This window comes from Mustela nivalis, assembly GCF_964662115.1.
Source record: "Mustela nivalis genome assembly, chromosome: 4".
Taxonomy (NCBI): Eukaryota; Metazoa; Chordata; class Mammalia; order Carnivora; family Mustelidae; genus Mustela; species Mustela nivalis.
The window spans coordinates 24,843,622-24,871,098 of NC_139023.1; the positions used below are offsets into that span (position 1 = coordinate 24,843,622).

At 34.6% G+C, this 27,477-nt stretch overlaps 1 protein-coding gene across 1 annotated transcript in view; it reads left to right on the plus strand.

Annotated features, from left to right (window-relative positions):
• The window catches only part of CHIC2 (cysteine rich hydrophobic domain 2), a 60,047-nt gene extending 34,730 nt beyond the window's left edge, over window positions 1-25,317 (plus strand). Inside the window, exons 4-6 of the mRNA XM_082728679.1 lie at window positions 20,087-20,143; window positions 20,310-20,369; window positions 23,858-25,317. Coding sequence (XP_082584805.1) covers window positions 20,087-20,143; window positions 20,310-20,369; window positions 23,858-23,908 — 168 coding nt within the window. The 3' untranslated portion in view covers window positions 23,909-25,317. The remainder of the gene's footprint in view (window positions 1-20,086; window positions 20,144-20,309; window positions 20,370-23,857) is intronic.
• Window positions 25,318-27,477: the final 2,160 nt, after the last annotated feature.

Consider the following 27,477-nt stretch of genomic DNA (forward strand, 5'->3'; position numbering starts at 1 on the left):
CTTTTGTAAATGTTTTTTCTTATCAGCTTGAGGAAGTTTTATTGCACTAATTTGCAGAAAGTTTTTATTCGGAACACATGTTGGATTTTGTCAAATGCCTTTTTCCTCTTTAGGAAGATTTTTAAATTAGGAATATGTTGAATTACATTTATTGATGTTAAACCAACCTTATATTCCTGGGATGAACCCAATTGGCTGGTTATATCTATTTCTCTTTTTACTTTTCTTCTGGATTTGACAGAATACAACTTTGTTTAGAAGTTTTACATCTAGGGGCTCCTGGCTGGCTCAGTTGGTGGAGTATGTAACTCTTGATCTCAGGGTCATGAGTTCAAGCCTCACATTGGTGTGGAGCCTACTTTAAATAAATAAATTAGTTTAAAAAAATTTTACATCTATGATCATGAAGGATACTTTCCTATAGTCTTTTCTTGTAGTATCTTATTTCAGCATCAGGGTAATGATAGCCTCATAAAATGAGTTGGGAAGTGTTCTTTCCTCTTCATTTTCCTGGAAGAGTTTGTGCAGAATATGCATGGTTTCATCTTTAAATTTTGGAAGAATTCACCGATGAAACCATTTGGGCCTGGAATTTTTTTTGTTAGAAGAGTTTAAGCTACAAATTCAATTTCTTAAATAGATACGGGACTTTTCAGGACATCTTTTTTATCTGGGTTAAGCTTCATAGTAGAATTCTTAAGGGAATTGTCCATTATATCATAGTTGTTTATAATAGGCATAATATTTACTAATTACCTTTTTAACCTTTTGTAAAATCTCTAGTGATAATTACTTTTCTTATTCCTAAAATTTTTAATTTATCCCTTGTCTTCCTTTTTTTTTTCCTGGCCAGTTTGGCTAGAGGTTTATCAATTTTATTAATTGACTCAGAGACCAGTTTTTGGTTTCATTATCTATTCTTTTGATTCTGTCTTATATTTAGTTGGTTTTTAGTTTGACTTTTATTATTTCTTTCTTTGAGCTTAGTTTTTTTTTTTTTTTTTTTTTTCTCGTTTCTTAAGGTGGGAACAAAGGTCATTAGTTTGAGACTTTCTTCCGGTGTTTAGTATTACAAATTTCCTTCCTAATTTATGCATTCATTGTATTGCCCAAATTTTCATATGTTGTGTTTTAATTTTCATTGAGTTCATTTTACTTTTATAGTTCTCTTTTGATTTCTTCTTTGACCATTGCATTATTTAGAAATATTTTATTTAGGTTTTAGATATTTTGGCGACTTCATAGAGATCTTTTCTTTACTGATTTTTAATTTAATTTGTAATAAAAAACTAACAGTTTGGTTATATAACACTTTGTTTTGAATCCCTATAAATTTATTAAGGATTGTTTTATTCCAAAATATGAGCTATCTTGATAAATTAATTGATTATTGTGCACTTGAAAAGAATATGTGTTTATCTATTACTGGAGGGAATATTTTATAAATGTCAGTTAAGTTTGTTGATATGTTTAGATCATCTGTATTCTTACTGATTTTCTGACTGTTCTATCAGTTAACAAGAGAGTAGTATTACAGTCTCTGACTATATGTGATTGTGGATTTATTTATTATAGTTTTTGTTTTATGTACTGTGACACTGTAATTAGGTACATAAACTTTCAGGTTTTGTATCTACTTTGTGGGTTGACCTCTTTATCATCGTGAAATTGGCCTTATTTATCTTCACTATTTTTTTAAAAAAACTACGTTGATATTAATTTAGCCATTTCTACTTTCGTTTTATTAATATTCGTGTGGCATATATTTTTTCAATTTTTTTGCCTTTAACTTATTTGTGTCCCCCTATTTAAAGTTCATTTCTTGTGTGCCTGGGTGGCTCAGTTGGTTAAGCATCTGCCTTCAGCTCAGGTCATGATCTCAGGGTTTTGGGATTGAGTCCCACACCAGGCTCTCTGCTCAGGGGGGAGTCTGCTTCTCCCTCTCCCTTTCCCTTTGTGCTCTCTCTCAAATAAATAAATAAATAAATAAAATCTTTAAAAAACCAAATAAAGTTCATTTCTTGGGATGCTTGGGTGGCTGAGTTGGGTTAAGCATCAGCTCAGGTCTTGATCTCAGGGTCGTGACTTCAAGCCTGGTTTGGACTCTACACTGACCATGGAGCCAACTTAAAAATAAATAAGTAAAGTAAGTTAATTTCTTATGGGCAGTGTTGATTCTTGCTTTTTCAAAAATTCAATCTGTCAGTCTCTGCCTTTTAGGGATTTTGGACCATTCACATTTGTTGTGACTAGTGATAAGGCCAATTTAAAATTTCATTTTACTATTTTTTTTCTACATCAATTTTTTAGTTTCCATTTTCATTTTCTGCCTTTATATTTTTCCAAGTAATAAGTTATTGAGGTGAAATTCACATAACATAAATTAACCATTATAAAGTGGATGACTTAGTAGCATTTAGTACATTCACAGTATTGTATAATTATCATCTCTACCTAGTTTCAAAGCATTTCCATCACTGCAAAGTAGAACTCATTACCTTTTAAGCAATTTCTCTTCATTGCCTTCTCCCTCCAGCCCTGGCACCCATCATTTTGTGTTTTGTCTCTATGGATTTATCCGTTCTGGATATTTCATATAAATGGAAAAGTGTGACGTTTTGTGTCTGTCTTCTTTTACTTAGGATAATGTTTTTGAGGTTCATCCATGTGTCAATACTTTCTTCTTTTTTATGGCTAAATAATATTCCATTTTATGTATATACCGTGATTAGTTTATCCATTCATCCATTAATGGACATTTAGACTACTTTCACCCAAAAGTGATTAGTGCTTCTATTAACATGGGTGAACATGTATTTGATATCTGTTTCCAGTTCTTTTGGGTATATACCAAGAAGTGTGGGATCATAAGGTACTTGTATGTTTAACTTCTTTTTATTCTATATGTATATTTTATAAAGTTGTTTTAAAGATTATTTATTTGAGAGAGACAGTGAGATAGAGCACCAGTAGGGAGGACAGAGAGAAGCAGGTTCTCTGCTGAGTGGGGAGCCCAACATGGGGCTCAATCCCAGGACCCTGAGACCATGACCTGAAGCGAAGGCATACTCTTAACTAGCTGAGCCACCCATTACTTTATCTTATTTTTTTTAGAGAGGGGTGGAGAAGAGTAGAGGGAGAGTGAGAGGGAAAATCTTAAGTAGGCTCCATGCCCAGTGTGGATCCCCAGACAGAAGTCAGTCTCAAGACCCTGAGATGATGACCTGAGCTGAAATCAAGAGTCAAACACTTAGCAACTGTGTCACCCAGGCTTCCCTTTATGTTTAACTTCTTGGGGTAACCAAAGGAGGGTTTAATCTAGGGCTAATTATTCCCTACCAGGGAGACAAGACTATCATAGATACTTTTCTTCTTCTCTTTTTTTTTAATTTTTAAAAGATATTATTTATTTATTTTAGAGAGAGAGTGCAAACAGGGGTGGTGGGTGGGGAGGGGATGAGCAGACTCCCTACTGAGCATGAAGCCCAATACCAGGCTCAATCTCAGGCCAATCTCAGGACCCTGAGACCACGTCCTGAGGTGAAATGAAGAGTCTACTCCAATGACTGAGCCACACAGGTGCCCCTATCCTGGATAGTCATCTTAATTGTCTATGGATTGTGACATTTCCTAGTGTGACTGATATGTGAGACAATTTTGCTGCATCTTGGTAAGCTTTGGAGATTGTTACCTCTAGTCCTTTCTCATAGTTCTTTTTGTTCCTTCTTTGCTAGTGTCTTTACCTGCATGCATTGCTCAGTACTCACCTTAATACTCCTTGGGACTGCCTGCATATCTTTGGAGTTCATTCTCTGTGTATCACTCTCTTCTCTGGTACTCTTCTGTGGCTTCTAGCTGCCCTGGTCTCCTCAGACTCTCAGCTTTGTTTCCTTAACTTAGGGAGTCCCCAGGTTTTGGGCTGCATTTGATGTGGCCTGGAAGCTCTCTTATATCAATAAGCTTGGGAAATCATGGGTCCGATCTCGTTTCTTCCTGATCTCTCAGGAATCAGTGTTTTTTGTTGTCTGTTGCCCATTGTCTTTGAAAGAGCCGCCCCACCCTTTTTTATCGTGTCAGGCCAGAGGGTAAATCTGGTACCTGTTGCAGTATTTTTGCAGAAAATGAAAGTCTGAATGTTCTCTTTTTATAGAAGCATTTTTAAAATTTTATTTTATTAACATGTAATGTATTATTTGCTTCAGGGGTACAGGTCTATGAGTCATCAGCCTTTCACAATTCACAGCACTCACCGTAGTACATACCCTCCCCAATGTCCATAATCCAGCCACTCTTCCCTCCCCCCACACCCCTCAACAACCCTCAGTTTGTTTCCTAAGATTAAGAATCTCTTGGGGTGCCTGGGTGGTTCAGTGGGTTAAAGCCTCTGCTTTCGGCTCAGGTCATGATCCCAGGGTCCTGGGATCGAGCCCCATCGGGCTCTCTGCTCAGCAGGGAGCCTGCTTCCCTGCCTCTCTGCCTACCTGTGATCTCTGTCTGTCAAATAAAATCTTTTAAAACAGAAAAAAAAAAAAAAAAGAATCTCTTACAGTTTGTCTGCCTCCCCAGTCCCATCTTCTTTGATTTTTTTCCCTCCCTGCCCACCGCGACCCCCTGCCCTGCCTCTCAAATTCCTCATATCAGAGAGATCATATGATAATTGTCTTTCTCTGAATGACTTATTTCACTTAGCATAATACACTCTAGTTCCATCCATGTCATTGCAAATGGCAGGATTTGGGTGTTTTTGATGGCTGCATATATTCCATAGTATATATACACCACATCTTCTTTATCCATTCATCTGTTGATGGACATCTGGCTTCTTTCCTTAGTTTGGCTGTTGTGGACATTGCTGCATAGACATGCATTCTTGACATGAAAGTATTTCACTAGAGGCTGGAGATAGAAAGATGTATATTAATGCTCTACTCAGATGGCCTGTAGTCTGTTTGGACAGTTGGCTCGAGGGCAGAGGTAATTTAAGTTTGTAAGTACTTGTCATATTTTTCATGAAGTACCTAATAATAAAGACAATAAGTATATGTCTTTTGGGCCTAGAAATACGAAATGGCCACATAATCACAAAACATATTTGAAGTCTTGTCTTACATCTCAGATACTCATTTTAACTTTTTTTTTTTTTAAAGATTTTATTTATTTATTTGACAGAGAGAGAGATCACAAGTAGGCACAGCAGCAGGCAGAGAGAAAAGGGGGAAGCAGGCTCTCTGCTGAACAGAGAGCATGATGCGGGCTCAATCCCAGGATCCTGAGATCATGACCTGAGCTGAAGGCAGAGGCTTAATCCACTGAGCCATCCAGGTGTCCCTCATTTGAACTTTTCCTTCTGTTATACAACATATATTTGTTTTAATGGAAAATGTCTAAAATTACTTACTAAGTCAGTACTGTTGGAAAAGAAGTATATCTGTCTTACAAAAATGCATTTCAGCTGCCATTTCTTTTTTCTTTTTTTTAAAGATTTTTTTTTTTATTTATTTGGCAGAGAGAGATTACAGTAGACAGAGAGGCAGGCATAGAGAGAGAGAGGGAAGCAGGCTCCCCGCTGAGCAGAGTGCCTGATGCGGGACTCTATCCCAGGATCCTGAGATCACGACCCGAGCCAAAGGTAGCAACCCAACCCACTGAGCCACCCAGGTGCCCCAGCTGCCATTTCTTGCTGCTGCTCTTGTGCCATTTTCAGGCAATTATTACTCAATTCAACTAATATTTCTGAAACCATACTATGGGCTCAATACTGTTTTAGATGCTGTTTAGATACTATTTAGAGGTTATGTGGTTCCTCTCGTGGACTTAAAAGGTAAACAAAAAGCAATGAGGTGATTACAGATAGTGGTAAGTACTTGGAAGACAATAAAACAGGAAACCTCAGCCTGAGGAGCTTCTGAGTGAATAAAGTGCTTCAGTTTTATTAAATAGATTTTATGGCATTTCCTTTGCAAAAGCTTATTTTTGTTTGTACATTTGTTTATACTCTGCTTCTTGATTATATTATAATTTTAGTATTAGAGTTTAGAAAATTAATGTCCAAGTAAGTGAACTCTTTATGACTTGTATGTGCTTTTAGCTTAGCTGATTTTTTTGAGGAAACAAGTTTCATAATTTTACTGTATGTTGTGTTACAGTATATTTGTTTTGCTTTGTCTTTCGTATTGAAGCAACTATTAGTTTTAGTTTTCTGAGATTTTGTATGTATATATATCCTATCCCAACTTCAGTGACTTTATAGACTTTGTATATGCTCTCAGCCATTATCCTTTTTTGACTGAAAACTTTAGATTGTTGACTGTTCAATACATCAACTTCTTAACCTTGTTTGTGTCTTACCTCCTTCTTTTTAGTATTTCATCTCTCTTACGTTTGATGACCAGAATTATGTGGGTTTCTAAAAGTGCTCTCTATATGGATTTGTTGTATATAGTGTATTTTTCCATTCCCTTTATATTCTTTTGTTTATATTTAGTCTTATATCAGGGGATCATTTGCTTAGGAATAGGGAAGTAGGCTACATCATGGGGTACCTAGGACTTGCACTTTGGCATTTGGAAAGTGGAACTTACTCTGAGTAAACTTCAGTTTTCACCTGTCCGAAATGCTATTAATCTCTTACAGTGTTACTTTAAGAATTAGAGCAAGTGCATATAAAATACTTACTATAGTATTTTGCCTGTAGTGGGGGCTTAATTAATGGCAGTTGCTATTATTATCATTTATTATTATTCTTCCTAGTTTTTGTCTTTCTATCCCCAGTGTCTCTCCCGGTACCTCACATCTACTTTGTGTTCAATAAATATTTGCTAAATGAATGTACTCTTTGGCTTTTGAAATCCTTGAGTAGTAAGGTTATAAGATTTCAGAAGATAATAGTCCTTGCTGTTTAAAACAAGATTCCTGAGAAGATAAAAGCATTTTCTTTCTTAGAGTAAATAACAGACATTTTTCTTCTGCAGGGACAATGTGACAGTGTATAATAGGTAGTAAATCACTGTTTGAAGCTGGGTGAACTTGAGCGAGTCACTGAAAAACCTCTCTGAGCCTGGAGTTTTTCTGCCTCCTACTCTTCTCTTTCTTTTAATCTGAGAAAAAGAGAGACTAACTGACCTCTCAGGTCCTTTATAGCTCTGAAAAGTCTGTAATCCTTTGAATATTGAGAGTTGTATTGGTCTGTAAAAACATTTGTATTTCTAAGCTTTAAGTAAAGAAGTTTTCAATGTTGATTTTCATTTCAAATCTAAAGAACTAACATTTTAGTTAAAATTTTCAGTTTTTTGTTTGTTTTTTAGTTTTTTGTTTTGTTTTGCTTCTCTGAGTTTCTTTTTTTGTAGATTTTTTTTTTTTTAAGATTTTATTTATTTACTTGACAGATCGATCACAAGTAGGCAGAGAGGCAGGCAGAGAGAGAGAGAGGAGAAAGCAGATACCCTGCTGAGCAGAGAGCCCGATGCGGGGCTCGATCCCAGGACCCTGGGATCATGACCTGAGCCAAAGGCAGAGGCTTTAACCCACTGAGCCACCCAGGCGCCCGGTAGATTTTATTTTTAAGTAATCTCTATACCCAACGTGGGGCTCAGACTCAAAACCCCAAGATCAAGAGTTGCATGCTCCACTGATTGAGCCAGCCAGGCACTCCAAGTTTTGTTTTGTTTTTTAAAGAAAATTGCTATTTAGTTCTTGAAACTTTGATGAAAAGGATACAAAGCCAGTCTAACTGCATTTCTCTTACTTTAAATTTAGTATAATGCTTAGATTCACTTTTGGATATCTTTTCTCTCAACCCCGGTTTAGTTATCTAATAATTGTGAGTTACTTTACTTGGGATGTTATAAGAGTTGAAAATCCAAATGGGAGAGGTCAGGAGTAGAGTTCTTGAGTGAGAATGTACCATTCAGATTTAAAGAAGTTCAAGGGAAAATCAACCTGGGGAAATCATAATTAGGAACCTACAAATATTTATATATGGGAGGAACTTGAAATATACTTACTCAGTTATACAGATAGTATTGGAAGTTACCCACAACTTTTAGATTTCTCATTTACTCTGTAATTTGAGTGTTTGTAGTTGGTAACCAGATCATAAAATGAGAGTGGCATTGAACATTTGGATGAAGAGTTAGATAAACAGAAATGCCTTTAACATATTGTAGATAATGAAACAAAGCAAAATAAGCTTAAAAGCCTGTCTTTTTAAAGTTTATTTTTTTTGGTAATCTCCACACCCAATGTGGGGCTTGAATTTAGGACCCTGAGTTCAAGAGTTGCATGCTCTTCTGAGCCAGACTGGCACCCCCAAACTTAAAAGCATCTTAATTAAATTTTATTAAAGGGGAACCCTGAAAAGTTTCTAGTGAACATGGGATGATGAAAAAATGTGTTCTTATGACAGCCATTATTATTAATTGAAGATGCAGAAAAATCAATGCAAATTTTTTTTTTTTTATAGAATGCTATCCAGTTTGCTTTGTTTCTGTAAATATAATAAATATTCATAAGGGCTTTCATGCAGTCAGAATGTTCTTAGTCTTCAGTATCCTTTTTACTTGACTTTAAATGGCCTTATTACAGAAGTTTTTCAGGAAGCTGATCTTTGTTGTGAAGGAAGATTTAATATTGTTCTACTATACAGTGATAGACTTAGCAATATAAAATATGATTTATAGCAATTTCTGTCCTGTAAAACAGGAGAAACAAACTTGAATTATACATTTGTGTGTGTGTGTGTGTGTGTGTGTGTGTGTGTGTGTATATATATTAGATTATTTATTTATTTATTTATTAGACAGAGAAAGATCACAGGTAGGCAGAGAGGCACGCAGAGAGAGAGAGAGAGGAGAGGAAGCAGGCTCCCTGCCTGCCATGCAGAAAGCCCGAAGTGGGACTCGATCCCAGGACCCTGAGATCATGACCTGAGCTGAAGGCAGAGGCTTAACCCACTGAGCCACCCAGGTGCCCCTAGCAAACGTTTTGTTTGCTAAATTCCTAATACATGTATAACTGAAAATGTTTTGCTAAAATATAAAATCTGTAGTGATACATAATGGAATTAATAGACCCCAAGGAACAAATAAAAAGAAAAATAATTGTATGTATCCCCTGCTTCTTGAAAGTTCACATTGTGACCACTCCAATTTTATAAAAGATCTATATTATTACTTGTTTTTGTTAACTGAAGGAAGTCTGAAGAGGATTTTCGCTTTTAGGAAGAAAGGCAAAAAGCAAAAAGAGCATTTAGTGTTTGTTTTGCAGCCAGCTGCTAAAGAGGCAGTATGCACCTTGAGCAGCAAGAATGGTCCCACCATACTCCTTCCCCAGGAACTACACACTCAGCATCTCAGCATCAAGCCCCCATAGCTTTGAACTGTGTCTGTGAACATCTGTGTTTTATCTTTTATTTATTTTGTACACTTGTTAGCAAGATTGTCCTGGAATATCAGAAAAGCCTAAGAGGTTATTTTTTGGGTCTGGGAAAGCTAAAAAAAATTTCTGTATAAATTAATTGTAATTGCTTCTTCATGCTGTTTCAGTTTATGAAAGGTTTTGTTAAGAACACTCTTGGATAGGGGTCACTGGTGGCTTGTTTGGTTAAGTGCCTGACTCTTGATTTTGGCTCAGATCATGATCGTCAGGGTCATGAAATCAAGCCCTGCATTGGGCTCCGTGCCAAGTGTGGGGGCTACTTAAGTTTCTCTCCCTCTGCCCCACTCCCTTCCTGCTCCTGCGTGCTCTCAATCTCTCTCTCTCTCTCAGAAAAGAAACAAACAAACAAACAAACAAACGAAAAACAAAAACCACTCTTGGATAGCTGGGGAAACCCGTATTGTACATTTGCTGTTAGCAAAGCATTTTATATGCATGATTCTCTTTGGATGCTTTTTGTCTCCTTCTTTATTGAAATATGATTGACACACAGAGCAGCTGTATGTATTCATGTATACAACTTGATAGATTGGAGCTAAGTATACACCTGTGATATTGTCACTATAAACAGTACCATGAACTGACCATCACCTCTAATAACTTCCACCTTCTCACCCTCTTTTGTATGTATTTGTGTATATGATAAGAACATTTAACATAAGATCTAGTCCATACATTCTTTCTAATCCAGCTTTGAGATACAGTTGACATGTGTAAATTTAAAGTATACAGCATGATGATCTGATGTATACTTATGTTGCAAAATCCACTTATCCTCTTTCAATCTTTACCACAGTCCTATATGGCATTATTATAACATCTAGTAATTATTGAATGCTCACTGTATGCCAGGGATTGGCTTAATCAGTTTACTTGCACCGTGCCATTTAATCTTCCCCAAGTTCCAAGAGTAGATGCTCATATTATTCCTTCTTTAAGGATGAGAAAACTGAGGCTCAGAAGTTAAGTGATCTGTTGGAAGCCCCACAGTCCTAAAGCTAAGCCACAGGTAGAATCCCGGGCTTACAGCTCCAAACCTCATTTTTTTTTTTTTTTTTTAATTCTTCAGTAAGAAAAAAAAATCAAGCTTTTAAAAAGTACTTATTATAATTTGATTTTATACCTAGAAGCAGGGAGATTTTAGAGGTTCGAAAGGAACTTAGAAGATCATTATTTCACAAGTTAGGAAATTAAGAACCATAGAATGTATAATTTACCTAATTTATCTGGCAAAAAGAATTTACCTAAGTTTATCTGGTAATAATGTTACCATTGATTTATATATAGTAATAATGTTCAAGCATTTATATCAGCATTTATAATACTATAGTTTTCCAGCAAATTTATTTTTCCAATTAATTTTTTTTCTAATATTTAAATAAATTTCTTATATCTTGAAGATAGAGTCTCAGTTAAGGAAGGAGGCTGTAAAGCAGATAAAGTGAACACAGGAGAGAAGTACATTTTGATTGACTTTTTTTTTTAAGATTTTATTTATTTATTTGACAGAGAGAGGTCACAAGTAGGCAGAGAGGCAGGCGGTGGTGGGGGCAGGGGATGGTATGGAGGAAGCAGGCCCTGCTGAGCAGATAGCCCGATGCGGGGCTCCATCCCAGGACCCTGAGATCATGACTGAGCCAAAGGCAGAAACTTAACCCACTGAGTCACCCAGGTGCCCCTATTTTAATTAAATTTATACAGCCTTCTGGTTGGACAATTAAGAGTTGATACAGTGCTTCTGGTTCTATATTACTTTTATAAGAACAAATAAAAATCAATATACCTGTCTTTGAAAAATTACTTATGAAGTTCTCACTTACTAACAAATAGGTATACATGTTTTCTGGTAAAGGTTTTTTTTCCCCCTGATATTACATCCTTCCTTGAAACTTACATATTTTAGAGAGATTTGGGGATACAGTATAATGATTTAATGCAATGTAGGCAGGACAAGGACTCTCAGAGTTGTGTTTTCTCTGTCCAGCCCTAGGTATTGGGTGTTTGGGTTGTTGCCCCTTCCTCAGTATCTCCCATATGTTAAAGTGCAGGATAAAGAAATAGGTGTCATCTCTTTGGAACGTTAGCTCAGTAGCTTTGGAAAAGGATGTAAAAGATTTCACATTATGAGGAATAGGCCTGAAACTTAGAAAACTGATTCCTGCATAAATGAAACAAACTATGGCCCTGGTGTGAATAGTGCTGATAAGTAGTTTTTAACTGGAATAAAAGCATGTTACTAAATTCTCATCATAAAAGAAGATACTAAAAAAAGTATCAATTTTAAGCCTTAAGTGTACAGAGGTGGCACTGGGTCTTCAGAGAAAGATGTTAAACAACTTAGAAAATGTATTTTTGCCAAAAGCTGGCTGACATTCAGTTCTCTTTGAATATTCATTTATTCGTTCATTCACTCACTCATTTTTTTAAGATTTTATTTATTTGACAGTGAGAGAGGGAACATAAGCAGGGGGAGTGACAGGGAGAGGGAGAAGCGGGCTCAGCGCTGAGCAGGGAGCCTGATGGCAGGCTCAATCCCAGGACCCTGGGATCCTGACCCAAGCTGAAGGCAGACACCCAATGACTGAGCCACCCAGGCACCCCCTTTGAGTATTTAGAACATAGTATTGGTGTGGTTTGTAAAAAAAAGTTTGCTTTGCCTGCCTTCTTCAGTGTCCAGTCTGCTGTTAGCCATCCAGTGAGTTCTTTCAGACATTGGACTTTTAAATTTTAGAATGTCCATTTGATGTTTTTAGCGAGTCCAGTTCTCTTTGAAATCTTTTTACAAGTATTCGTCCATCTTTTCCTTTTACTTCATCAAACATATTAACCATACTTAAAGTTCTGTCAGCTAACACCAATACCTGGATTATTCACGGTTCTGTTTAAACTGTGGTATTTTTCTTTCTTAATGATGATTATTCACATTTTCCTGCCTTTTATAATTTCTTACTTTATGCTAGATATCATACACAAAATGAGAAGCTCCAGGTGAAGTCTTTCACAGTCAAGGGTCTCCTCCTTTCTCATCGGCAGGGAGGGTGAGGAGAGTGATCACTTTGGTCTAATCAGGGACTGAGCTGGGTTGGCACCGGTTGCAAGTTTAGTAGGAATCAGTTCACCTTTGGATTTTTCCCTTTTTCTTGGGTCTGGCCCTTCTTAGACTTTCGATGAGGTTTGGCAGGTCTTCTCTTTTTCTCTTCCTTTTTCTCCTAAAAGTTGTACCCTTAGGATATTTTGAGTTTGGCTTTTTAGCATTTAGTCTCCTGCAGGTTCACATGTCTTGAGGGAGAGACCAATCAAATGTTGGATTGCTGCAGAGCCTTCTCCGTCCAGCAGAATTTTTGTGTCCTAAGCCCTGGGAGACTGTGAGTAATTTTTCTCTGTCTTTCTGGCTTGGTCCCTGACCCTTCCATTCTGCCAGGAACTCAGTAATGTTTCTAGGGAGAACTGGCTTTGCATTTTAGGGCACATCTGATTTCCAATCTATTGAGCCAGCATGCACAACCTGCAGAAGCTTTGTTGATTTTCCTTTCCCCCTATTGAGTCCCACTGGTTGTTGCCAAGTCGGATCCTCAGCCCACCCCAGGAATCAACAAACAGAGAAAGTGGCCAGTAATCATCAGATGATTTAAGAAAGGCTCTTCTGGTCCCTGGATTTTATTTCATGTGTTTTGTGTTGTTTTCAGAATTTTCTGATGTTTTAAAAATAATGGTGCTTTTTTTTTCTTCTTCTTCACTTTATTCATTCTGTTGGCAGTGGAGTGTAGAAGTCTCCAGCTACTTTTACTTGGTGTAAGGAATGATGTTTTTTGCATGATTGAAAGAAAAGAATTAGACGATTGTTTTTATCTTGTTTCTACATTTTATTTGAAATTTTAAAAAATTCAGATGCAAGTAGAAATAGTTATCCAAAGTGGAAAGAACATTGACTTTAGGGATGCTTGGGTGGTTCAGTTGGTTAAGCATCTGTCTGTTGCTCCGGTCATGATCCTGGAGTCCTGCATCAGGCTCCTTGCTTAGTGGGGAGCCTGCTTCTCCCTCTGACTGCCCCTCCCCCTGCTGGTGTGCACGCTCTCTCTTTCTCTCTCTCTCTCTGACAAACAAATAAAATCTAAAAACAAACAAACAAAAACCATTGGCCTTAAAGTTTGGAGATCTGAGCTTGAATCCTGTCATTCCCCTGAATGGTATGTGTGACCTTGGGCAAACCATTTAAATTCTGTAAGGCTGTATACTTAATGTATAAAATAGAAATATACCTCAGGTCGTGCTTTATTGCAGGAGGCAAGGTATAAAAAATAAAACACATTTTGGATGAATCTCACTGAGACTGAGAATAGAGTAATTGAATGGGTATTTTTCAGACCTTAGAATCACAGAATATTAGAGGTGGAAAGAATTTAGTTTTAGAGTAAGTTGGATGATCAAGGCCAATAGCCTCGTTAGTGGTTTAGATACTTTTTGCATGTCATAGATGTGTTATTTGACAGATTCTTTACAAATTCATAGCGCTGGTGTATAATGAAAAGAGCATTATATTGAAAGCCATATAATCCTGGTTTCATATCCTGGCCTCTTTCTAGTGTAGCTTTAAGTTTCTTAACCCCTTTAAGCTGGACTTTTCATATGTAAAATGAAGGTAAATCAAGATGCCTTATGGATGCTTTGTGAATATTACATATGGTAACAAAGGGAAGATACCTAGTTGGATGTGAAGATCAGGAGGTACTATTCTTTATCCCTTTTTGTTTCTCTGGTTGTCCATTATAATCACTTAGCAAGTGACTTTTCCTCTCACCTGTTGGTCCTAACCAGTGTTTCATTCTTGTGTAATTACATAGTTTTTAAAAATCCCTGATAGTAATATTTAGGTTATATTAGCTTAGTGAAATTCACTTGTCTTTATGAACAGTTTTTCTAATCTGATGTCAGTTAAAATTCAGTTTTAGCTTTTAAAAACATTTATTTGAGTATAGTGGACCCACAGTGAATGCAGTTTCGTTTTTTGAGATGTTACCCATATTTACTGAAATATTATCAGAGGTAGGGAGGGGATAACTCTCTTAATATCATGTGCAGCATTTTGTGTATTTATGTATATATACCTTTTTCATCATTCACCTTATAGTATAGTAGAGTAACCTATAAAAGGTATGAACCACTAGCCTACGTCATAAACTCTTGATGAAATTGAATTTAAGCATACCGTAGTTACAGTCTTGGTACACAAATATCTGTAGTTGCCTAGCTTATCTTCATCTCAAAATACTACTTTTTACAAATAGTACTAAAAGTGTTGTTCTGATGATATTTTGGTGGATGTTTTAGTTTATCTGGGTTATTTAAAAGTTAATGTTCACATGCAGTTTTTAAAAGGAGCCTTTAAATACAGGAAGGGAATTTGTTTAAACATCCTTTTGAGGAATCTGATCATATTCTAGTTTGTCTTTTTGCTGAATCCAGATTTTTCATGTGTCACAATACCGAGGTGTGCCATTTAATTTTCTGCACATCACTGCAGTGTAAGACTTACTTTAATCCAGAAGAAACAGGTGACTCAATTAATTTTTCTCTTGTTAAAATAATTCATTTAAAATGTCATATGGTTTCCTTCTAATGACTCGTAACTAGAAACATTGTTGTATCACTTATTTTAGCAATTTCAATTTGTACAGATGTCAAAAGAAAGTATAATTCTTACTTGAAAATACTTTAAAATACTTTAGAAAATGAGATTATGCATATATTTGAAGCATTGTTCTAGTTAAAGCTTAATGTATTATAAATTTAGGAGTTTAAAATTAAAATGTTTTAAAGAAGAAATTGAGCATTTGAAATTGCTCTTTGACATTGTGATATTGTGAATAAATCTCATTCAAATAAAGTTTGAGTTTATTGAGTTAGGTATTTTAAGTTTAAATAGCTGAACTTCTATAGTTATTAGTGAGATATTCTATTTATACATCTTGTTAACATATTTTAGCATCTTTATGTTTTCAAGACTGATAAGAAGGCTGTTTCCTTGGGAAAAATTCAGAGAAATTTTTGTTACAGCTTCCACATTTAACATTTTTTCCTTTGGCTTTGAAGTACTTTAAAATTCATGAGATTTCCATTGATTTTCGTTTTTAAACTTCTAGAAAACCACTTTTTGAAGAACCACTTTTCAAACGATTGTGATAAGTGAATCATTGGTAATGAGTATAGTATTAAGTAATAGTGGTAACAAAGTAGAGGAATAATACACTCAGGGTTTCTAAATACACTGAGTCCTTGCTGCCCCAAAATACTTATATACCTAATGGCATGTAATTTGCTTATAAGGAATAGTAATTTATTCCTTAGAAAGTAATAATATTTAGAAAAAATGGCAAAAATGCTTCATAATAAGTCAAATTTGAATTTTCAAGAAACCCTAATTTTTAGTTGTGCTAACTTAACTTTTTCTAGTTCCTTTATAGGTATTTTACTATTGTAAGTGTACTTTAGATGCCTCTTTGAAAGTTGATAATGCAGTATATCTAATGTAAATTTTTAATTAATCATTATTTAATTAGCCATTTTGTGAATTATCCAAGCCATTTTACATCTATTACGGTTTTCCTGTTTTCACTTATTTCCACAATTCTATCAAAAAATTAAAAGGAATCAAAGGCAATAGAAATAGAAGCCAAAGTTTCTATCCTTCTATTACTATTAGTTACTCAGCAGTCTGTGTAGTAAGTTTATTTAGAAATTGAAATGTTTTTGAATCTCTATTATTTTTTACTTTAACATTGCCAAATGGCTATATCATAGTTATTCACATGTGAGAAAAATGTAATTAGCAAGGTGTTGAAATGAAGAAATATGTGGGGGAAAAAAAGTGAGCTCTGTGATAAGGAAGATAGGTGGCAGTCCAGTTCTTGGGGCTGTCCTCTTCCAGACCAGGTTAATGGCACGACATTATTCTCTTAAAAACTTGTTTTGCTTGCATGGTGTGAGTTGGTGGTCTTGGTCCTTTTAATTAAGAATCCATGATAAAATTAGATTTCTTGTTGATCATCTTATGCTGCGGGTCTGAGGATTCATTGGTAAAGAACCACTAACCTGTCCTCTCACCCCAGGGTGTGAACACTGAAAAGGATTAAGGCCCACTGTAGGGAAGCTAGCACTGAAGCCTGCACTGCCCTTTCCCCTGTTCTTTTCAGTTAAATAGAAGATTTTTAGTTCCCATGACTATCAGTCTGGTGCTTTTCACAAGGACCAAATTCTTTTAAGAAAATTAAGATGATTTATTTTTAGAAATCCACTGGCCTAGAATACTGAAAGATAATTTTTTTGGTATTTTGTGTTGACAGGCCCTGTACGTACTATTTTTTTTCTGATGCATATTAGTTTACTTTAATTTATATTGAATTTGATGATTGATACAAACTTTTAAAAATCAAGAACAGATTTTTGTATCGTTAGATTTGCTTGACTAGTAGTAATTAATAGAGTTTGGAAGTGTTGAGTCTTAAATTTCTTTAGAGATAGCTGTCTAACAAACCTGTGGACCTAAACTTTTCACTGTTATTTCTAGATGACTGCAATTATAAGATGCTTTCTTTTCATGTTGAAAGGCTTTTAAATAGCTTTTATAAATGCTGAGGTGTCATATATTTTTTTCAGTATTTGCTAAATTGGTATTTAAGCTTAAAAATATATTTTGGGTTTTTTTAGCTAAAATAATTGCAGAGTATTAAACATTCTTGGTAGTTAAAGCTTTTTTTTCTTCCATTTAATTTGAGCTTTTGTTGTTACTAACAAATAATTTGTGGCACAGTCTTTCTTTCTTTTTTTCTTTCTCTTTCCTTTTTTAAATGACTGCTAGAATCTATATACTTGTCACCTTAGTGTCCTAGAAATGTTCCACTTAGATCAAGGGTTCCTTTCTGGTTTTGTATGTTCTCACCTGCTCCTCACTGTAAATCATTGAGATGTCAAGTGCAATGATTAATTAAGCTGCACGTGCAAGTGCTTTTTTTTCACCTGTCAAGCAGGAAAGAAGTCTTATCGCAAGATTAGATGCTGCTAATTCACTGCTTTTTCTCCAGACTGTCAAGTATGTAGAAATATTTTATATTTAGATGCTTATTCAGAATATTGCATATCAGGGTTCGTTTTGTTTTGAGTTCTTAAATATCGTAAGATACAATTATCGTACCAAACCCTATCATTAAACTCCTAATTAGAGGCAAGGAGTAAATTCAGATTTCCTACATAAATATTTTGGAATTTTAGGTTTATACTAAGTAATTACCTTTTATCCAAAAACTGCTAGTTGACTTAAGTTATTTAAAGTAACTATTTTCAAGTTCTAAATTGATTTTGTATGTATCCTATACACCATGAGATCCATTCCTACTGAGATCCATTCTTATTATAATATAGCCTAGATTTAAATTTGTGATGAAATATGATGATGGTTAGCTACACTTTTTTCTTTGAGTAATGAATATTTACTGAATGTAAGGTTAAGCTTTTACTGTTTTACATTGATACAAAACCTTGGACTTGGATGGCTTTTTCTCCCCACCCTAGTTATTTCATCCTCCACCCCCCTTTTTAAACATCAGTAAAAGTAAAACCTCAAATTGTATAGTAATCTTAATCTATTATTAAAAAGTCCTAGAAAGGAAGATTACAAGGTAGATTCAGGTTTTGAATCGGTTTTGCCATTGGTTTAGCAGCGGGTGGGCAGGCAGATGCCTGCTCAGAGTAGAACCTATTGCCATTTTTCACCATTGATAGAGTAGCCTTTCAGAGTCAATGAGCTCTGTCAATGTGAGCTTGTCAAGGCTACAACTTCATAGACCTGAGAGGCGGTTTGAGAGGTCAGCCCTTTTCAGGTTCGCTGTGATGCAAATGAACTTTAATGCTTAAACAACTATTGGAATTTTTATGTCTGCTCCTTGTTCTTTTTTCTTCACAAAGTCATTGACGAGACATTCAGTGCTTTTTAAATTGGAAGTTGCATTGTGCTAAAGACCTAGTACAGATTTACGGAGGGCTGAAAGCAGTTAGATCATGTTCTTTTCATGGTGCGATTAGAATCAAATCGATTTCCCTACAGCCTTCAGCATTCAGATGGCAATTTTAACAAAGCTTGGGGGCTAGACAAGGGACAAAACGACTGAACTGAATGTTAATTACACTCTGCAGCCTTATTTTCTTTTGATTTGGGGCTGACTGGCAACTAAATTAACAAAAAGTGTGACCATAACTGCTGCCCTATTTTCATTTAAAAGGAGAGCTGCCTCTAAAAGGCTATCTTTACAAAGAAACAAGTGAGGTCTGCTGATCATTGTTAACAAGGGCACTTTTTCTCCCTTAAAATTCTTGCCAAAAAAAAAAAAAACTGTTCAAAAAAAGTAATGTAATAAATTAGTCATTGGCGTGTTATTGCTCAGAGTTAGGTGATTTTCTGATTTTTATGACATAAGCTTGGAAAATGGTAATAGTGGGTAATTCATTGGTAGTTATGAATTATAATTGGCACCTCTGTGACCAGTATATCTTTTGTACGTGCAACATGCTAAAAGGTAATATGGTAACTTAGATGACAGTGGATACTTTAAAGAAATATTAACCATTTGTTATGTAACATTAAACTATTTAAAACCAGCTTGATCCTAACAATTTTTTACCTCTCTCACCCTTGCTTGACATGCAGATTTTCATATTTGTTAGTACTCAGTTGTACACATTAATAGCACTAGATGCTTTTCTCCTTCCCTTGCAAGGAAGCTGCAGCTGCGCCAAGTTGCAGTTGATTCTTGCAGCAACACTGTCCCTTTTGCACCTGCAGCTGTGTCGGTCTCATCCTAACACCTGGCATCATGAATTACCCTCTCCTTTATTCATACTTCCAGGCAAGACACATTTCCTGCTGCACAGTAGATATTGCAGAAATCAAGTGAACTTACATTTCTCAGTTGATTGCTTTAACAGTAGTATTGACTTGGGCATTTGATTTTAGTATTTGATTTTAGTATCATTTTTGTGGGCTATATATATTTTGCCTCTGAAAATCTTTATCTGTGGAATAATTAATAAACAGGCTTTTAAATATGGGTATTAGGTGTGATGTGAAAATTTGTTTTGATAGCTAGTGGATTTTTTAAAAATTTGTGAATGTTTAATTATTTTCTTTTTGATTTTACCCTGAAGTCATTTGCATTTTGTTAACTAATATTTAAATAACTTGTTTTAATATATGAGTGAAGGAACTTTTATCACTAAGTACTACAGAAATATTTTTGAAAGAAATGGGCATTAAAATCTATATCATTTGGTAGATGATGTTAACTTTTTATTTTTTCATTCTTATTTATATTTTTGATATTAGCTTTTTAAAAGACTTCAATAACTTCATATCAAAGGCTAGTAAATTTGAAACAGTTAAAAAAAGATACAGTGTTGAAGAATAAAACCATATCTTTATTATAATAGTACCATTTCTGTTCAGGGTACTACTTAGTACACAAATGTTGAAAGTGTTATAGACCACCATGTGCTCACTCAGTCACTGTCTTCTACCTCTCTCCCTTTCACACAAAAAACAGCTGCAAAACAAAGTTTTTCTAAAACCAGTCAAGAGTAAACTTTTTTCTCATTTGTCTTCCAGACACGAAGATCGATTGAGAAGTTATTAGAATGGGAAAACAATAGGTTATACCACAAGGTGAGTACCACAGGGAGCAGCTTCGTACTGTTGGGGTCTGAATTGCACAGTATGGAAACAGATGCTTTTGTTGAACTAAAAATATGAAAGGTGGACAAATGGGTTAGTCTGTGTGCTGCAATAAAATAGGGCTCATTTTTCTTCTTTTACTCTCCTACTTGTCTAGCTGTGCTTGCACTGGAGACTGAGCAAAAGGAAATGTGAAACGAATAACATGATGGAATATGTAAGTTAAAGGGCTGTTTTGTGAGTTTCTCTATTAAATGATCATTTATTTTGCTTCTGATCTTATTCTTTCCATGATTATTAATCAGCAAAGGTGTCAGGAGCTTAATCTCCTGAGCGCAGGGATTTTCTACGGTTCACAGATGCATGGTTTCATGTGCAAGACTGATTTATAAAGTTATGAATGACTTGAAAACAAGGCTTCACTGTGTTCTGAAAAATAATAAATTAATTGCCAAGATAAAATAGCCTGAACATGTGTTGATGGAGTGTGAAATTTTAGATGCTGTATAAAGAATAACCACAACTTTGGTTACGCAGCAAGTCAGATATGGCTTTTTTATATAATGCTAATCAAGTTTCCAAGTATGGAAGAAAACCTTTCAGCCAAGCCGTTGGAGCTTAAGAAACCTTTAGCCTTTATAGATTTTAACTGCCCATACCTCAGTGGCCTTTAAAATCTTTTGAAATCTTATTAGAATATTGTTTTGTAAAAATTATCTTTAAAGCAGGAGATGAGATGTTGCTCATTCTGTATTCTTTAAAAGAGACCTAATTGGCACATGTGTACAATGAATTTTAGAGTTTATTCAGTATGGGATATAATTTACTAAATCCTTGATTTACTTGAACAATTTTTCTCCTTTTGAAAAGTTCAGAATACTGTAGAAAATCATGAATTTTTATTTATTCTTCCCTGAATTTGGGTGTTTTATTTTAAATATGGAAAGATTGCTTTATTAAAAAGCTTTGTGGAAGACTTATTTGTTGAAAAAGAAAGTCATAGTCTTTGTGAAGTAACCAGGCACATTTCTGGCAGATTTTGTCTATTCTCTGAAACAATATAGTCATCATAGATAGTATATGTATGGGTGTGCATGTGTGTGAGAGCGTGTGTGACCAAGACATTGATTAAAACAGTGCTTAAATAGTTGAAAATTATCATAAAGTCATTTTTCTCTGTAGCATTTTCCCTTTCTTTCATTATCATACAGTCAAATCCCATTTCTAGCCTTGAACATAAAAGACATCTTAAAAATGTCTTTTTTCATAGAACAGCTCTATTCAGTGAATCAAAGAATGTAGATTTTATCATTATCTATTATATCAAACATGTTAATTTATGATGATGAGAAAGATACTTGATACTTTTTTTTATTAAAAAGCATATTCAAAGAACTTGTTTTGAGATTGACCTATGAAAATGCTAGTCTTGGCTTTCATCATAGATGGTAAGAGTTTATATATTTTGGGGGGAGGGATGATTTAAAGGATTTGGGGGAAAAGATACTCGCTATATTTATGAACCAAAATACTAATACATTTCTAAATTTACTTTGGGAAGGAAAACATGAAAGTCATTTCCAGTGCTGTTATTTTCAGATAGAATTTTAAGAATGTTATTCATTCATAAAATGCACTCAAATATTCATGTTTATTTTTATGATGTTCTTTTATTAACTAAAAATAATTTAACCATTCAAAACATTCTGAACTTTGTACTTTGTAAAATAGTTTAATTTATTATGAATTTTTAGATAAACACTTTTCCTAAAGCCATATTATTTCACATACCATTATGGGAGGTATCCAGAAGAGATGTCAAAAGGAAAAATATTGGGGTGCCTAGCTGGCTCAGTCCATGGAGCATGTGACTATTGATCCTGGGGTTGTGGGTTCGAGCCCCACTTTGGAGATAAAGATTACTTTAAAATACAAATTTTTTTTAAGAAAAAAATATATAAAAATTGCTACAAAAATGTATTTTTTCTAAATTTTCTCAGAGTATGTATATTTGTGATAGTTGCATGGGAGAATAACATAATTTCAAAAACTCCCTACGAAATAATTTTCAGAAGTTAAGATAGCAAAATAGTAGGAAGAAGAGTGCTCCATTTTTCTAATGAACTGGGGCCTTTTTTACCACACCTCTCTTTGACCTCATCTTGTCTTTGACTTATAGAAATTTCATTTGTTAGTTAAAGGAAAATTATTCTCCCGATTATACTTTGAATATTGGGGACAATTTAGAAGAAATACCAATTTGATACCAACTTTTCTTTTATTCAGATATAGTAAGATAGTGTGATTTCGAAGAAATAAGACAAGTGGCCAGTTTCCTTCTGAAGGAAAAGAAGTTGTAGGATATATTCTATAAAAACTAACGATAATTCAAATATAGTCAAGGTAGCTTTTATTTTGCATTAGGTAGTAAACACTGTAAAATGTAATGCATATACCTAAGACCTGAAATTTATAAAAACTGTCTAATGAGGGCAAATTTGAAATATGGAAGTGTTTATTGAATGTTGACTCATGAGTAGTTTAAACATCAAATCAGTTAGTTTAATAATCAGATTTTAGAGCTGCAATGAATTTTGTCATCTACTCGAATCCCTTTATTTATTACATGAGGTAACTGAGAAACAGGGGAATCCAGCTCAAATAAAAAACTGTAGGAAGTTAGGGAACATTTTGTCAGCAAATACCAGGTCAGAAGAGTGGCAGAGGGTGCCGCTGAAGACTTAGTACAGGGTTATAACTCAAGAAGGAGAGAAATATTTTTGAGTTGTGTGCAGAAAAGCTTGCTTTATTGAGGCAGATCAAAAGTCAGGAGAATTGAAGAGTGAAAATGGAAGTTTCTGGCCCAGTTGCCTAAATGTGGAAGAGTGTCCAAGCCTGGAGGTTATATCAGGGCAAGTTTCTGAAAGAAAAATGAGGAGCTCATCAAACTTGGAAGCTTTTCAAATAATATTTTGTTTAGCATCGGTTTCATACAGAGCCTGGAACAAGGGAAAGAATTGATTGTTATTTAAGACGACTCAAATTTGGAATAAAAATTAGCTCTGGTCAACTTGTGTTTTTCTGTATCAATGAATTTTGGTTTTCCTTTACTTTCATAGTAAAAGGTCCTTTGGAACAAATTTAATCTTTATTATTGCTGACTTAAGATGAAAAGAGCTTTTTAAAAAAATTAAAGAGATAAAGAACCCATTATCAAGAGATTATGTATCATGGTAGGGTAAAGTGAGAGCAGATCTAGAACCTAAAGAAAGACCCATGGAATTGGGTGATACAAAAAGGAGGAAGGCGGAAGAAGTAAACATTGGGTTGATTGTAACCAGAAGTGTAGTAGGAAGGGCAAAGCTTTGGAGTTAAGGTAGTCCTTTGTTCCAGTACTGACTCCAAAGTGCTGTGGTGTTATAATTACTTGGATAATGAGTGTCTTGATCTGTGAAATGAGGGTTATAATACTTGTCTCATGGAGAAGTTGTTAGGGTTAAATAGATCCACAGTGTATGAGACACTTGGTATGTAGTCATTTCTCAAGAAATGCTAGCTCTGACGCCCTTCCTCATTCATCCCTGCATGCGTTCTCCTTCAGGGGCACTGTCAAATTGCCATAAGTGATGGAACAGAACTGAATTTTTTTTTAAGATAAAAATTTATTTATATCTTTTTAAAACTTTTTTTTTTCTCCTTCTGCAGGTCATCCTCATAGAATTTTTACCAAAGACACCGATTTTTCGACCAGATTAGCATTTACTTTATTTATAGAGACTTTCCAAGTATGTTGTCTTTCCAATGGTGCCTTGCTTGGTGCTCTCCTGGTGGTGACATAACATTGGTTCTACAGAATCGTGTGGTGTTTTTTTCTGTTTTTTTTTTTTTTTGTTTGTTTGTTTGTTTTGTTTCGTTTTGTTTTGTTTTTAAAATAACCGCATGTTCTAAGTGTGCATTTTTGTCAAACTTTGCAAGTTATTTCATACAAATGTTTAATACTTAAGTTATTGTGCTCTTTTCTGTTATGTATTCTGATTTTCAAGGATTACTTTTTTGTATTATCGAAAAAATACATTTGAAATTAGCATAAAAAGTGGCCAGCCTTTTTTATTTTATCACCAAGGTACACACAGTCTTTTATTTATTAATGCCATAATATAGAAGAACACTTTTGTAAGGCTCTACTTACCTATTCTAGCAAGCACACTCTTTGTATTATTTTTCTTCCTTTTAAAATTTAAAATAGTTATTATTTTAAAATAGTAAGTTTTCTTTACTAGCTTTTTGGAACCTAATATATCCTTTCTCATACAATTCCTAACGCTCTGTTTACAGCAGAAATATCTGTAACATTATGAAGACCTATCAAATTTTTGAAAGTATTTCTGTCTTCAGAGGTAGTAAGGCAGGATTAAATTATTTTTATTAGAATAGACAAATAACAAATGGTATGCATGCACCTAATGGTTTCTAGAGCTCAGGATCACAAAATATAGTAGCATTACAATCTGTGTATATTTTTGATCAAGATAATAATGGCCTTACTTGTGTTATTTTTTATTGTTTATCAAATCTTATATAGAAAAGTATGGAAATACTCCTTTTAAAGATTTCTAAGGAAAATATTTCTCCCAATCTAACATAATTGCAGAATGGATATATGTTTCTGAAAGGTTTTTGAAAGAAAGCAAAAGTTCTTGAATTAAAAGTGAGCTGGTGTTTAATACCCCATTGATATTTAGAACAGATTATTACTAAGAAATGGAGGAGAGATCTAGTACTGTTTTTATCCACTAGTTTGCTTTCAGTCCAGTTATGTATACTTTTTTGATTAAGAATGTGACATATAAGTATGAATCAGATTAGCTAGTTTCTTTTAAACATAGACAAACATACATATTTTTTCCTTCCTTTTGTTGTACATATCTCCATGCATTTTAAAACCTTCTAAATTTCTGAATGGCCTATGTGTAAATTTTTGTTTTTATAAACGTGAAATTATACAAGTTTTAATGTGTGTCAAGAACTTGTTCCATACAACTGTGGTATCTAGCAATAATGTGAATAACTTTTGAAATTATATAAACTATGCTTACTAATTTGTATTGAGAATTGGTACCACTATACAATATCTTTTCTCCTTGTATTAAATCTTTTAAATACCAGTTTCATTAATTTATATACCTGTATTTTTTAAAAGTATTACTCTGTACTTCTCCAAAGTACTGTAATTCTATATCAATTCGAATAGTTGGATTCTAGTATCTTAAATCCTACATTCTATTTTGGACATGAGGAACTATCTTAAAAACTAGAGTTTTGGTGGGTTTTTTTTTTTTTTCCGCCTGAGAATTATTTCCATTACCCCCCAAAACACTTAACAATTTGAATTTATAGACCGCTTTTCCTCGGAAGAGCTGAAATTCAAAACTTTTCTCACTTTATTGACCTGGTGTCCAGGGTGTGTCCTACCACCTTAAAGTAGTGGAACTTAAAGGTAATGCTATTACAAAAACTAGTATTCCTATATGGTTTCAGTGTGAAAAATTACTGTCTGGAGAAGGCTAAATCTGCCTCAGGATTTAGAGAGATCAGGAAAATAGAACTGTGTAAACTCTGCAACACAGCATTCTATATCTACAATTCTGTAAATTTGTAGAGTACCATATTGATCAGCTTTTATAGGAATAACTTTACTTATTTAGACAATTTATTTTCTCCTGTTACTAGTCTTCTGAAAATTTTAATTTAAAAATTATTCCCATAAGACTAATTTAACATAAGATAATTTTCACAATTGATAGTATTTAGGTATAGGAATCCTTTTAAAGCTTTTCTGATTTTGAGAGGTATGTCAGTTACTTTAAGTTTCCTTAGAAATGTGCGCTCTTACATTTCTGATGAGTATGTAGAAAAGAACCAGGAATGCCTAATATGTAACATTACGATTAGCCAGTTACGCCTTGAGCAGTTCGAGTTCCATGTTTGGGCTTTTATTAGTGGCCCCCAGTAAGCCCTCTGGCTTATCCTTTCTTGATTCATGAATCTAAGTGCCCATGTTACTAGAAATTAGAAATGTCAGAGATGCCTATGTTGTGTGAACATTAGGAAACATTTCCAAAGGAAATATTTAAAATGATAATTGTTCTTCAGTTCCTGTTTTTTTAGTATATGTGCTGCCGAAGCAAGCACCAGTTCCTATTTTTTGACTTAAAATTTGTGAGACATGAACCATAGGTACTTTTAAAACTGGCCAAGAAAAGATACTATTAGCAGAAAATCTAGTGTATAGATTTTACATAGTCTAAGTGAATAACTTATGGTCTTTGTTTATATATTACGGGCTTTTTATAGGTAGTCCATCATTCTTGTGTAGAAACATTTACTTTTCAAAGCTTACTATATTTTAACACACTGTTGTTATATATCTGAGTTAAAATACATACATACTCTACCTAAAGACTATAAGTAAAATTCAAATGACACATTTAGCTTCTAAGGCCCTGCTCACAGGGGGGTCACCTTACCCTACATAAAATGGTCCTCAGATGCTTTATTAAGACTCTTTAATGACTAGGTTCCATTCGTTTGAAATATAAACATGTAATTTTGGCCTAAAATCAAGAAGTGTTCAAACCTTTAATAGTAAGCAATAATTTCCTTTTCGTACTAGAAAAACTACTTTTATAATTGAATAATTTTAAATCGGGAAGAACTACAATTTTCTCCATGGCTGTGTTTTCATGGTTCTTCGTAGACAGCCTCTGATTGCATCTTTGTATTAGTAGACACAAGCAAACTGTATAAAACTTGGACAACATTCAGTACCAATCTTGGGTTATGAAAGAATGATAGTCATAGTAACACGTACGGCTGGGTCCACAGTCACATGCGTCCAGACCACAGTAGTCTTACATAACGTTATGTACACAGACTGTTTTAACTCTTACGGTATTTTGCTTCACAGTTACAATGTTTAGCTGCATGCCTGATCTTCACTGTTAATACTTGCTTTGGCTCAAGTATCGGTTAGTAGTACTAAATCAGAAGTACAATCTGTTCAAAACTGTCTTTGACTGAATTCCAACATCTAGTCCTGGACTCTCTTTCTTTCCCTTATCCTGCTGAAGCAGTGTGAGTGCTTTTGCTGCCCTCCTGACATAGGTAGAGAGTCTTCATCTATATGCGGACATAGTTCACCACTGTCTTTTGTTTTCCTTCCCTAGAGATCGCAGTACAAATAGTCCATTCTTTTGTATTCTTAGCTAGGTGTTTAGAAGGCCAATGAAAGTGCGTTAGTCATATTAAATGATTAATGGGTGACA